Source organism: Salmo trutta, chromosome 35 (genome assembly GCF_901001165.1).
Source record: "Salmo trutta chromosome 35, fSalTru1.1, whole genome shotgun sequence".
Taxonomy (NCBI): Eukaryota; Metazoa; Chordata; class Actinopteri; order Salmoniformes; family Salmonidae; genus Salmo; species Salmo trutta.
The window spans coordinates 30,236,422-30,249,293 of record NC_042991.1 but is presented as its reverse complement, the minus strand read 5'-3'; the positions used below and the strand labels follow the sequence as shown (position 1 = coordinate 30,249,293).

The 12,872-nt window shown below is 49.0% G+C and overlaps 1 protein-coding gene across 6 annotated transcripts in view; it reads left to right on the top strand.

The window, feature by feature from the left end:
- The window catches only part of LOC115175052 (rho-associated protein kinase 2), a 59,578-nt gene that overhangs the window by 43,271 nt on the left and 3,435 nt on the right, over positions 1–12,872 (top strand). For 4 of the 6 annotated variants that reach the window (XR_003871897.1, XR_003871898.1, XM_029734203.1 and 1 more), the window contains exons 21-32: positions 209–312; positions 1,420–1,606; positions 4,604–4,697; positions 5,293–5,387; positions 6,309–6,500; positions 8,923–9,094; positions 9,475–9,702; positions 10,538–10,605; positions 10,886–10,974; positions 11,256–11,334; positions 11,481–11,751; positions 12,148–12,460. Coding sequence is in view for 4 of the 6 variants with exons in the window: in XM_029734203.1 (XP_029590063.1) it covers positions 209–312; positions 1,420–1,606; positions 4,604–4,697; positions 5,293–5,387; positions 6,309–6,500; positions 8,923–9,094; positions 9,475–9,702; positions 10,538–10,605; positions 10,886–10,974; positions 11,256–11,334; positions 11,481–11,751; positions 12,148–12,460 (1,892 nt within the window). In the remaining 2 variants the exon portion in view is untranslated. Of the gene's footprint in view, positions 1–208; positions 313–1,419; positions 1,607–1,707; positions 1,741–4,603; positions 4,698–5,292; positions 5,388–6,308; positions 6,501–8,922; positions 9,095–9,474; positions 9,703–10,537; positions 10,606–10,885; positions 10,975–11,255; positions 11,335–11,480; positions 11,752–12,147; positions 12,461–12,872 lie in introns of all 6 variants that reach the window. The other 2 variants (XM_029734204.1, XM_029734206.1) reach the window with 2 other exon arrangements.

Sequence of the window (12,872 nt, the reverse complement as noted above, 5' to 3'; positions counted from 1 at the left end):
ATTTTGGGAAAGTGACTGGAATTTTGTCTATTCATTCTGCTTACCAGTGTAGTGTGTTGTCCCAAATGGCACGCTATCCCCTATGTAGCGCACTACTTTTGGCCAGATCCCTATGGACTTTGGTCAAAAGTAGTGCACTACATATGGAATATGGTGCCATTTGGGATGTCCCATAGTTGTTGTGTGTTGACCGTTTCCTCTGTGCCAGACCCTGTACAAGACCCAGAACCGGGAGCTGAAGGAGGAGTGTGACGAGAGGAACAAGCTGAATAAGGACATTCAGCAGAGACTGGAGGAGTACCAGGAGGAGAGGTACTGGAACATTAGTTCCAACCAGGAACTGTTCCTTGACACTAAGGTTGTAACATTCTGGTAACTTTTCCCCAAATTCCCATGTTTTCCAGAAATCTTCCAGTAATCTTACAACCAGGATTTCTGGAAAACCTGGGAACTTTGGGGAAAGTTAACAGAATTTTGCAACCCTACCTGACACTATTTGTTCACACTACTGAGCCAAGCCAAACTGAGCCGAGCTGTACTGTGCTGGCCTGGTTACGTATCTACTGTAGGTGCTGGACCGGACCATTTTGAAAGGAAAATATCATCTTGACCCTCTGAGCACCTCTAACAAACAGTTGGAGATTAGAGTCATGAGCACACTTAGTCTCTCTAGGACTGTCTGTCCCTGAAAGATGATCTGTAGCCTAACCTCAACATGCTTTCCACCCTTAGCACTCAGTCAATTGCGAGATGATAGCCTGACAATGCTGCAGGTAACATGATCAGCATGTAGTCTACAGGTGATGTGCCATCAATCACCATATCACCAACACAATAAGCTTTGAGCATCTGACAAAAGGACGCAAGATTTTAGTTCTGAGTTAACCGAGATTAACACGCACTGTAAAGCCGCACAGACAGACTTTTAATGTGTAGACTCCTGTAACAACAAGCCCGTAGGACTATGGGTAAGTGTCATAGAAATGGCTATGGAGCTCATTGATTGGCCTGAACATAACATTTACTGACTTTGAGAGATGAATGTAGGCCTTGGTCGTGTGAATGCCCTGACAAACATGACACTAATGTTATCTGTTCCTCTTTCCCCTATTGTAGTGGAAAATCCCACACACTGATTTTCCTGGTATTACAGGATTTCCTTTCCGGCCTTCCAGTGACTGCTCTGACATACAGTACTGGACTAGATTAGGTTTCATTAACTTTATTTTCCCATACAGTAGTGTGAGAATTTCCCCACATTCCTAATTTCCAGGGGTTTCTACTTCCCTACCCAGGGATTCTCTGACGGCTGTGACAGTACTGGGCACAGATTTGGTCTCGTTAACATTTCCCAGGTTATAGTGTCCAATTCCCCAATGTTCCCACATTCCCTGACATTCTGGATCTTCTTTCCCTCAGGGATTCCCTGGCGGCCCAGCTGGAGGTGAGCCTGACCAAGGCGGACTCGGAGCAGCTGGCGCGCTCCATCGCCGAAGAGCAGTACTCCGACCTGGAGAAGGAGAAGATCATGAAGGAGCTGGAGGTGAAGGACATGATGGCCAGACACAGGCAGGAGCTAGGAGACAAGGAGGCTACCATCGGCTCGGTGAGAGGGGGGAGATGGAGAGGGGGGCAGAGAGAGGGAAGGAGTGGGACAGAAACGGAGGGGGAGGAGGGAGAGGAGACGTGATGGCCAGACACAGGCAGGAGCTAGGAGACAAGGAGGCTACCATCGGCTCGGTGAGAGGGGGGAGATGGAGAGGGGGGCAGAGAGAGAGGGAATGAGTGGGACAGAAACGGAGGGGGAGGAGGGAGAGGAGACATGATGGCCCAACACAGGCAGGAGCTAGTAGACAACAGGGAGGGGATAGAGAGAGACAGAGGGAGGAAGAGAGACTGACAGAGCGAGGGAGGAAGAGAGACTGACAGAGCGAGGGAGGGAGAGAGACTGACAGAGCGAGGGAGGGAGAGAGACTGACAGAGCGAGGGAGGGAGAGAGACTGACAGAGCGAGGGAGGGAGAGAGACTGACAGAGCGAGGGAGGGAGAGAGACTGACAGAGCGAGGGAGGGAGGGAGACTGACAGAGCGAGGGAGAGAGAGAGACTGACAGAGCGAGGGAGGAAGAGAGACTGACAGAGCGAGGGAGGAAGAGAGACTGACAGAGCGAAGGAGGAAGAGAGACTGACAGAGCGAGGGAGGGCGAGAGACTGACAGAGCGAGGGAGGGCGAGAGACTGACAGAGCGAGGGAGGGAGAGAGACTGACCGAGGGAGGGAGAGAGACTGACAGAGCGAGGGAGGGAGGGAGGGAGGGAGAGAGACTGACAGAGCGAGGGAGGGAGGGAGAGAGACTGACAGAGCGAGGGAGGGAGGGAGGGAGGGAGGGAGGGAGGGAGAGAGACTGACAGAGTGAGGGAGGGAGAGAGACTGACAGAGTGAGGGAGGGAGAGAGACTGACAGAGCGAGGGAGGGGGAAAGACTGACAGAGCGAGGGAGAGAGACTGACAGAGCGAGGGAGAGACTGAGACTGACAGAGCGAGGGAGGGGAAGAGACTGACAGAGCGAGGGGAAGAGACTGACAGAGCGAGCGAGGGAGGGGGAGAGACTGACAGAGCGAGGGAGGGGGAGAGACTGACAGACCAAGGGAGGGGAAGAGACTGACAGGCGAGGGAGGGAGGGAAAAAGAGAGGGAGGGGGAGAGACTGACAGAGCGAGGGAGGGAGGGAGGGAGAATGACAAAGCGAGGGAGGGTGGGAGAGAGACTGAGGGAACGAGGGAGGAAGGGAGGGAGGGAGACTGACAGAGCGAGGGAGGGTGGGAGGGAGAGAGACTGACAGAGCGAGGGAGGGAGGGAGGGAGGGAGACTGACAGAGCGAGCGAGCGAGGGAGGGAGAGACTGACAGGGAGGGAGGTAGACTGACAGAGCGAGGGAGGGAGGGAGGGAGAGAGAGTGACAGAGCGAGGGAGGGAGAGAGGGAGAGAGACTGACAGGGAGGGAGGGAGAGACTGACAGAGGGAGGGAGGGAGGGAGACTGACAGAGCGAGGGAGGGAGGGAGACTGACAGAGCGAGGGAGGGAGGGAGAGAGACTGACGGAGGGAGAGAGACTGACGGAGGGAGGGAGGGAGACTGACGGAGGGAGGGAGGGAGGGAGACTGACGGAGCGAGGGAGGGAGACTGACAGAGAGGGGGGGAGGAAGAGAGACTGGCTAGAGGGAGGAAGAGAGAGGGACTGACCGGCTCGGGGGAGAGTGAGGAAGAGAGACTGACTAAGGGGAGAGTGAGGAAGAGAGACTGACCGAGAGGGAGGGGGGAAGAGAGACTGACTGACTGAGGGGAGAGTGAGGAAGAGGGACAGACTGACTGAGGGGAGAGTGAGGAAGAGGGACAGACTGACTGAGGGGAGAGTGAGGAAGAGGGACAGACTGACTGAGGGGAGAGTGAGGAAGAGGGACAGACTGACTGAGGGGAGAGTGAGGAAGAGGGACAGACTGACTGAGGGGAGAGTGAGGAAGAGGGACAGACTGACTGAGGGAGAGTGAGGAAGAGGGACAGACTGACTGAGGGGAGAGTGAGGAAGAGGGACAGACTGACTAAGGGGAGAGTGAGGAAGAGAGACTGACCGAGAGGGAGGGGGGGAAGAGAGACTGACTGACTGAGGGGAGAGTGAGGAAGAGGGACAGACTGGCTGAGGGGAGAGTGAGGAAGAGGGACAGACTGACTGAGGGGAGATAGAGAGCGGGAGGAAGAGAGACTGACAGAGAGGGGAGAGAGACTGGCTAGAGGGGGGGAGGGAGGAAGAGAGAGGGACCGAGAGGGAGGGGGGAAGAGAGACTGACTGACTGACTGAGGGGAGAGTGAGGAAGAGGGACAGACTGACTGAGGGGAGAGTGAGGAAGAGGGACAGACTGACTGAGGGGAGAGTGAGGAAGTGGGACAGACTGACTGAGGGGAGAGTGAGGAAGAGGGACAGACTGACTGAGGGGAGAGTGAGGAAGAGGGACAGACTGACTGAGGGGAGAGTGAGGAAGAGGGACAGACTGACTGAGGGGAGAGTGAGGAAGAGGGACAGACTGACTAAGGGGAGAGTGAGGAAGAGAGACTGACCGAGAGGGAGGGGGGAAGAGAGACTGACTGACTGAGGGGAGAGTGAGGAAGAGGGACAGACTGACTGAGGGGAGAGTGAGGAAGAGGGACAGACTGACTGAGGGGAGATAGAGAGCGGGAGGAAGAGAGACTGACAGAGAGTGAGAGAGACTGGCTAGAGGGGGGGAGGGAGGAAGAGAGAGGGACCGAGAGGGAGGGGGGGAAGAGAGACTGACTGGGAGGGAGGGAGGGAGACTGACAGGGAGGGAGGGAGGGAGACTGACAGAGAGAGAGAGGGAGGAAGGGAGGGAGATCCCACTTTGTCTTGTGTATTTAGATTTTGATGACATTTGGAAAGTTTACCGGAAAATGTGCTTCTTCCATCAGGCTTGTTGTGACTTTTCTATCCGGCATGTACTTTACTCGCATGAAAAGACCTACACACACACACACACACACACACACACACAGTACTTGGAGTGTCTGTAACGCCGACCTGTCCTCTGCTGCCTCCTACAGCTGGAGGAGTCCAACCGCACCCTGACAGTGGACGTGGCCAACCTGGCCAATGAGAAGGAGGAGCTCAATAACCAACTGAAGGAGATGCAGCAACGTGAGTCACCCCTCCTCTCATTGGCTAGACCCCTCGCCCCTCCTCTCATTGTCTAGACCCCTCGCCCCTCCTCTCATTGTCTAGACCCCTCGCCCCTCCTCATTGGCTAGACCCCTCGCCCCTCCTCATTGGCTAGACCCCTCGCCCCTCCTCATTGGCTAGACCCCTCGCCCCTCCTCATTGGCTAGAGCCCTCGCCCCTCCTCTCATTGGCTAGAGCCCTCGCCCCTCCTCTCATTGGCTAGAGCCCTCGCCCCTCCTCTCATTGGCTAGACCCCTCGCCCCTCCTCTCATTGGCTAGACCCCTCGCCCCTCCTCTCATTGCCTAGACCCCTTGCCCCTCCTCTCATTGGCTAGACCCCTCGCCCCTCCTCTCATTGGCTAGACCCCTCGCCCCTCCTCTCATTGCCTAGACCCCTTGCCCCTCCTCTCATTGGCTAGAGCCCTCGCCCCTTGTGCTCTGAGCCCCGGTTCACAGTGGCCAGAATGTAACAGAGATGTTATGAGAATGTTTGGTATTGGTTTGGTGATGCTGTGTGTTGTCCAAAACGTTCCAGGGATGTTGTGAGAATGTTTGGTATTGGTTTGGTCCACAGAGCTGCAGAAGGCCAGAGAGGAGGAGAGACAGATGAACTGTGTAAAGATGTCCTTCGAGAAGCAGCTGCAGACGGAGAGAACGCTCAAGATTCAGGTGACAGAATGGACGGATGAGACTGAACTGTGTCACGTGTGACCTAGCTGGCTAGTGAGCGCTAGCAGCCATCTTGCGGTGACATCGCCTGCCCTGAGACCTGGAGTAGCGCCACCCTACCCTACTAAGACGATGGCTGTGTTTGAAGTCTGTCTTGTCTACTACTTACTAAAACTACATCTGTACATGTTAGTCATTTAGCAGACGATCTTATCCAGAGCGCGTTACAGTAGTAAGTTACATACTGTGTACTAATAGTACTACATACTATTTAGGATGTACTGTTTAGTAGAAACAGATGAGGTATGCAACAAATATCAACATACTAGGCTCATCCATACTGAGAATGCGCAATTACATTGATTCCCGCCAATAGTTAATTTGGGTGCATATCTGATTATCAGCTGTTTGTCCTCAATAGTGTGCAGTGAATTCTACTAGATGAAAATGAGTATATGACATCCTGGCATTTTAAAGCATCATCTTTTCTCAATGTCACTTTCTATAAAATGTTACATTTTCACATACCCAAAATGCTTACTATTTAGACAGAAAGTATAGGTATTTGAACACTGCCCATGTTATTGGTAGGGTATTGGTTAGCATAAAACACTAGCACCTGGAATACAAATTATGGTTGTGTTTATGTCCTGGGATCAGCAGGACAGCGACAAAACTCCAATGTTACATAGTATGCATCCATCGGTTGATTTAATATATAGGGTCAGATGCCTAGTCCCGGACTAAAAGGGATACTCAATAGAGAATCTCCATTAAATGCGATTTGTTTTGTTCCAGAACTAGGCTGAATTGTGTGTCAGAGAAACCAGCCCATAACGTGTTTTTAATTGAGAATATATATTGCAGTGTGCTGTCCATTTCCATAATATATTGTGGACTGTATATGTACATGTCCACCAGGCGATCAACAAGCTGTCTGAGATCATGAACCGCAGGGAGACGTTGCGTACCGGTCACAACCGCGACGACACGCTGGACGTGCGCAGGAAGGAGAAGGAGAACAGGAAGCTGCAGCTGGAGCTGAGGTCAGAGAAGGAGAAACTCAACTCCACCATCATCAAGTACCAGAAAGAGATCAACGACATGCAGGCGGTTAGTCTAAAACACAACCTTATGCTAACCATCACACAACCACTGACAGGCAGTCAGTACAACCAAACCACAACCTTACACTAACCATCACACAACCACTTTAACAGGCAGTCAGTACAACCACAACTTTATACTAACCAAACCACAACCTTATACTAACCATAACCAGGTAGGCTAGTTGAGAACAAGTTCTCATTTACAACTGCGACCTGGCCAACATAAAGCAAAGCAGTGCGACACAAACAAGAACACAGAGTTACACATGGAATAAAAAAACATACAATAGAAAAAGTCTATATACAGTGTCTGCAAATGAGGTAGGATAAGGGAGGTAAGGCAATAAATAGGCCATAGTGGTGAAATAATTACAATATAGCAATTAAACACTGGAGTGATAGATGTGCAGAAGATGTGTGCAAGTAGAGATACTGGGGTGCAAAGGAACAAAATAAAATAAATAACAGTATGGGAATGAGGTAGTTGGATGGGCTATTTACAGATGGGCTATGTACAGGTGCAGTGATCTATGAGCTGCTCTGACAGCTGGTGCTTAAAGCTAGTGAGGGAGATATGAGTCTCCATTTTTCCAGTTCGTTCCAGTCATTGGCAGCAGAGAACTGGAAGGAAAGGCAGCCGAAGGAGGAATTGGATTTTGGGGTGACCAGTGAGGTATACCTGCTGGAGTGTGTGCTACGGGTGGGTGCTGCTATGGTGACCAGTGAGCTGAGATAAGGCGGGGCTTTACCTAGCAAAGACTTATAGATGACCTGGAGCCAGTGGGTTTGGCGACGAGTATGAAGCGAGGGCCAGCCAACGAGAGCATACAGGTCGCAGTGGTGGGTGGTATATGGGGCTTTGGTGACAAAACGGATGGCACTGTGATAGACTGTATCCAATTTGTTGAGTAGAGTGTTGGAGGCTATTTTATAGATGACATCACCGAAGTCGAGGATCGGTAGGATGGTCAGTTATACAAGGGTATGTTTGGCAGCAATGAGTGTAGAATGCTTTGTTGCGATATAGGAAGCCGATTCTAGATTTAATTTTGGATTGGAGATGCTTAATGTGAGTCTGGAAGGAGAGTTTACAGTCTAACCAGACACCTAGAATATGTGGATATCTACAAATACCTAAGTCAGAACCGTCCAGAGTAGTGATGCTGGATGGGCGGGTAGGTGTGGGCAGCGATCGGTTGAGGAGCATTTAGTTTAACTATACTTATACTAACCATCACACAACCACTTTAACAGGCAGTCAGTCAGTCTAACCTAGTGCTGAGCAATGTTTTGTTTTTTTGAGTCCAAAGCAGCGTTCGTCTAGAGAGAATTCAATATAATTCACGAGAGAAATCAAGTCAAGAACTTTATGAGACGCTGAGCCGAAGGGAGTTGTAGTTTTTATTAAGCCAAATATTCAATCTAGTTCAGCGCAGAAACATGGTAATTAACTACAATGACGATAATCTGCCTATTTTTTTCCGTCTCGGACAAGAGACAAATGTCCAAAATAAACCCAATGTGTTTCCATGGGTTTAATTTGGACCTAAGCTTGTCGCCTGCCTTCCTGCCTTTGGGACAACGACTCCCATTGTTACGGTGGAAACATGAGCATGTCATCATTATATACAGATCTCTGGACGGATACACTTTTACGCCTGCAACATTAGGTTAGATACACACAAATGAGGGAGGAATGTACACAACACAACAACGAGAGGGACAGAGACAGTTTGTGAAAGTATGTCGTGTCTACTTTGAAGAACTGGTCAAATGATTTGGTCAGACAGCAGCATGCTTTGGCAGGCTAGCTAAAGACAGTACAGTATGGGGAACACAGATAACTGGCTGACTGCTACTGTCTGAGTATCGATGAGATGATGACTGAGGAATTAAAAATAATCAAGTTGTTAATATAGTAATATACACAACTGAACTGTTTTATTATTTCATAGTCATTTCCTATTTTTCTATTGATGTCTACTCAATGTGGACCTGATGGAGACAATGGAATATTTTCAATGTTTTGGCAATTGAATGTTCACTATTTGTGGCTTTGGAATTTCCATTACAAAGCTCTAAAATCATTGTCATGTCATTATTTGAAATGCATTTAATGTTTTTTTTTATCACGAAAACCGTGATACTTTTTTAATAATGGAAACCACCTGAAAAAGCACTAATCGCTCAGTACTAGTCCGACCAAAACGCAATCACAACGTTAAACTCAGCATCACACAACCACTTGCTGCTGTGAACATTTCACAATGAGAGCATCTCACATGTTATTATTACTAGGTAATTCTGTGGGGAATGAGGCCAGTTTGCTGTAATGGCCTCCCACAATTACATCCACATGAAGACACCAGGAAATCCAAGCTAACTGACATTCTTTCGGCTAAATTCAAGTGTGTTTCCACCTCCAGGTGATATTGGACGAGAGCCAGGTGCACATGGAGCTGCAGATGGCCTTGGACAGTAAGGACAGTGACATCGAGCAGCTGCGCTGTCAGCTAATCTCTCTGAGCGTCACCTCCATGGACTCCACCAGTATCAGCAGTGGTAACGACCTGGACGTGGACGACAGTGGTTACCCAGGTAACAACACTTTCAACACCCCTCACTTTAACACTCCAGTCAAAACACTGAGCACTCGAGTCAAAACACTGAGCACTCGAGTCAAAACACTGAGCACGTAGTAATTTAACACATTGTTAGTCAATCATCCCCCATCTCTGTGCTGTCTCTTTCCACAGTATTTCTTCTCCTCTATCCTCCCCTATCTCTCTGTCTCAGCACAATGTCCCTCACACGTTTATTTTCCCCCATCACTCCTTTATGGCCTTTCCCACCCCTTGTTTCACTATTCCTAAACCTCTGCTTTAAGATACACCTGTTATTCCTTATTCCTGCCTGTTTTCCCTTCATCCTTTTTCTCTACCTCTCTCTATCTCTCTCTCTGTGTTGTGGCTGCGTAGTGCACATCACTCACTCCCAGACCTCTGAGTCCATGTCCTTCCACTACCAGCGCACGCAGAAATCTGTCAGCGTTGCGACCCGGCCCTCCTTCAGAGTATCTCACCCTCTCTTTGAGGAGGAGGATGAAGAAGAGTATGAAGGAAATGACGGGCTGTTAGAACATGGCTGCCAACCTTTGGCCCTCACCTATGAGCAGCCGCCCCCAGAGCCTGACCGCAGTGGTGCAGGTGAACCCGCATGCTGGTTCAAAGTTCAAACACAATGCAGCTAGTAGCTGAAGATACGCACCTTCTCTCTCCCGACTCATCTGTCTAACACTACTGACAGACGTAAAGCCACTAACACTACTGACAGTGGCTTTACAGTGCTACTAATACTGCCTGGTGTTTTGTAGCTGTGTGCGGAAAGTCGCAGCCTAACATTTTGTGGCCCCTATTAACCTTGAGTTGACTCAAACTATAGTATGAGGACTGTCCAGACTTTTTTTCTGTTGGAATGGATCCAGTGTAGGGTTCCTGAGTGGTATCTGAAATGGCCCTCTATTCCTTATATAGTGCACTTCTTTCACCCATAATGAGTGCACAATATATGGGGTGTCATTTCGAAGCAGCCCTGCTTTGTTTCAAGCACAATTGGTAGATGATACCAAAATACAATTGCAAGGAAGTCATGTAAAAAATGTTTATAGAGATAAATGAATTGGCTAAAGGGCATAATATGATGCACGCAATGTGTTTGTTTTGACAATGAAGTGTGCCGTGTGGATTGGTTCCTAACCTCCGCTACTTCTCTGCAGGATGGAATCTACTGGAATAGTCTATTTTTTATTATTTTTTATTTGTATTTTATTTATTTTTTACCTTTATTTAACTAGGCAAGTCAGTTAAGAACAAATTCTTATTTTCAATGACAGCCTAGGAACTGCCTTGTTCAGGAGCAGAACGACAGATTTTTACCTTGTCAGCTCAGGGATTCGAACTTGCAACCTTTCGGTTACTAGCCCAACACTCTAACCACTAGGCTATCTGCTAATGTAATTCCTTTTTCCTGTATGCAAAACAGATACCAGGCTGGAGGGCTGGCTGTCACTTCCTGCCAAGAATACCAAGAGGTTTGGATGGGATAGAAAGGTATGGTGCTCCCTCTGGCTCCGCCTATCCTTCTGCTAATGCAGTCCTGGGTACTAATAGTATTTGAAATGCTTTATCTGCGATCGATTGAGCTCCCCTGGCTCAATGGGAACAAGTGGAATAGTCCCAAAAGTGTAAACAATGCCCATTTAGCACTCAATCAAACACTCCAAAGTATTCAAAAGAAAACAAATACTAGTTGAACCCATGTCTACAGACATGATATTTCCCCAGCCATTGAGATGATAAAGTGTGGCTGTTCTCTCTCTCTCTCTGACAGTATGTGGTAGTGAGCAGTAAGAAGATTCTGTTCTACAACAGTGAGATGGACCGAGAGCAGTCCAACCCCTTCATGATCCTAGACATCGAGTGAGTGAAGACATCCACATTCTTATGTGGCTCTGTCTGCTCCCAAATGGTACCCTATTCCCTATATATTGAACTACTTTCAACTAGGGCCCATAGTGCACTAGTTTTAACCAGAGCCCTATGTAGCTAATAGGGTGCTATTTGAGACGAAGCCTCTCTGTTTTCGTCCCATGAATTCCTATGGCCTCCGCTGATAAAGACCAACTGCTTGTATTGAGATCATAACCTTGTTGTATTGAGATCATTGTATTGTTCATAACCTTGTTCTTTCCTCCTTGCAGTAAGCTGTTCCACATCCGACCGGTCACTCAGACAGACGTGTACCGCGCTGACGTCAAAGAAATCCCCCGGATATTCCAGGTAACATAACTCCGACACAAAGTTGAGCCAAGCTGTCCTGGACTGGTTTTACATTCCTCTGTTTTGAGCAGTAGAAAAACTGTTAATGGGGAATTTCACTTCTCTCATCCCTCTCTTTTCTCTCTTCCCTTTCTTCCCCCTCACAGATTCTGTACGCCAACGAGGGTGAGAGCAAGCGGGAGCAAGAGTTTGCGGCGGATCCCCTGACGCTGACAGGCGAGCGCTCGTCCTTCGTCAAGCACAAGGGTCACGAGTTCATCCCCACGTTCTACCACCTGCCGTCGAGCTGCGAGGCGTGCACGCGGCCCCTGTGGAACGTGTTCAAGCCGCCGCCCGCGCTGGAGTGCCGCCGCTGCCACACCAAGTGCCATAAGGACCACCTAGACCGGAAGGAGGAGGTCATCGCCCCCTGCAGGGGTCAGTAGAGGGCAAAGGTCACATCTTGTAGGGCCGTGGTTCAAATACTGTTTGAAATCTTTCAACAATAAAAAAATCTTAATCATTTGCCCTATCCTGCTTTGAGGGCCAGATGGGTGGAGTTTACACTTTTGGGACAATTCCATTGGTCCCATACCGCCAGGCAAGCTCAATAAAACAATGATTTCAAATATTATTTTAACCCTGGTCTGCTAGGTTTAGAGGGAAGGGTTGAATTTCATGTCACAGGAATTTTTGAAAAACAGTCTTTAGAATGTTAGTCCCCGCTTGTATTGTTAACCAATGTACAGCACAGTTCATAATGGTACCTATTTTTATGGATTTTCTACCTGTTTTAGAGTGTATTGACTAACCTTAACCCTCGTCCCTCCTCAGTAAACTATGACATGTCCACTGCCAAAGACCTACTCCTATTGGCCGGCTCTCAGACAGAGCAGAAGAGATGGGTCAGCCAGCTAATCAAACGCATCCCCCGGAAATACCCCACCCCTAGCCCCGCCCCCACTGCAGCCTCCGCTGCCCAAGCCCCCGAGCCACCCTCTCGCTCCTCTCCACAAGCCTCCCCACAAGCCTCCCCCCGCAACATCCCACAACGCTCCCCCCCCCGCAACTCCCCGAGCCTTTCCTACCGTGGAGCCATCAAGGTCCAGCCCAGCCGCCAGAAGACTCAGCTTGAAGGGAAGCCCAGGTGAGACTATGGGTGGGGTTTGACTAGGAACTGGAAATCTTTCAAGTGTTGTGTAGTGTAGGAGTGTACTTGTCAGACTCTTCATTCTAGGAACTTTCCACAGTAATCACATAATGGTTTATGTTACTTGTCTTTTAGACCAGAGTTATCTTGCTTAGCTTCATGCCAGTTTATGAGCTAATAAGTAACTTATCTTATAAACGAATCTGCAATCATGGCATAATGTTCTTGCTGTTGCTTGAGTCTTTTATGGACAATACTTATTCCAAACTGTCACATATGTGCCGGTTTCCCAGACAAAGATTATGCCTAGTCCTGGACTTACACACACTTTCAATGGAGAATGTCAACACTATACCATCACAAACAACCAAAGCCAAGTTGGTGTCATCAGTGTGAGGTCCATCATTCA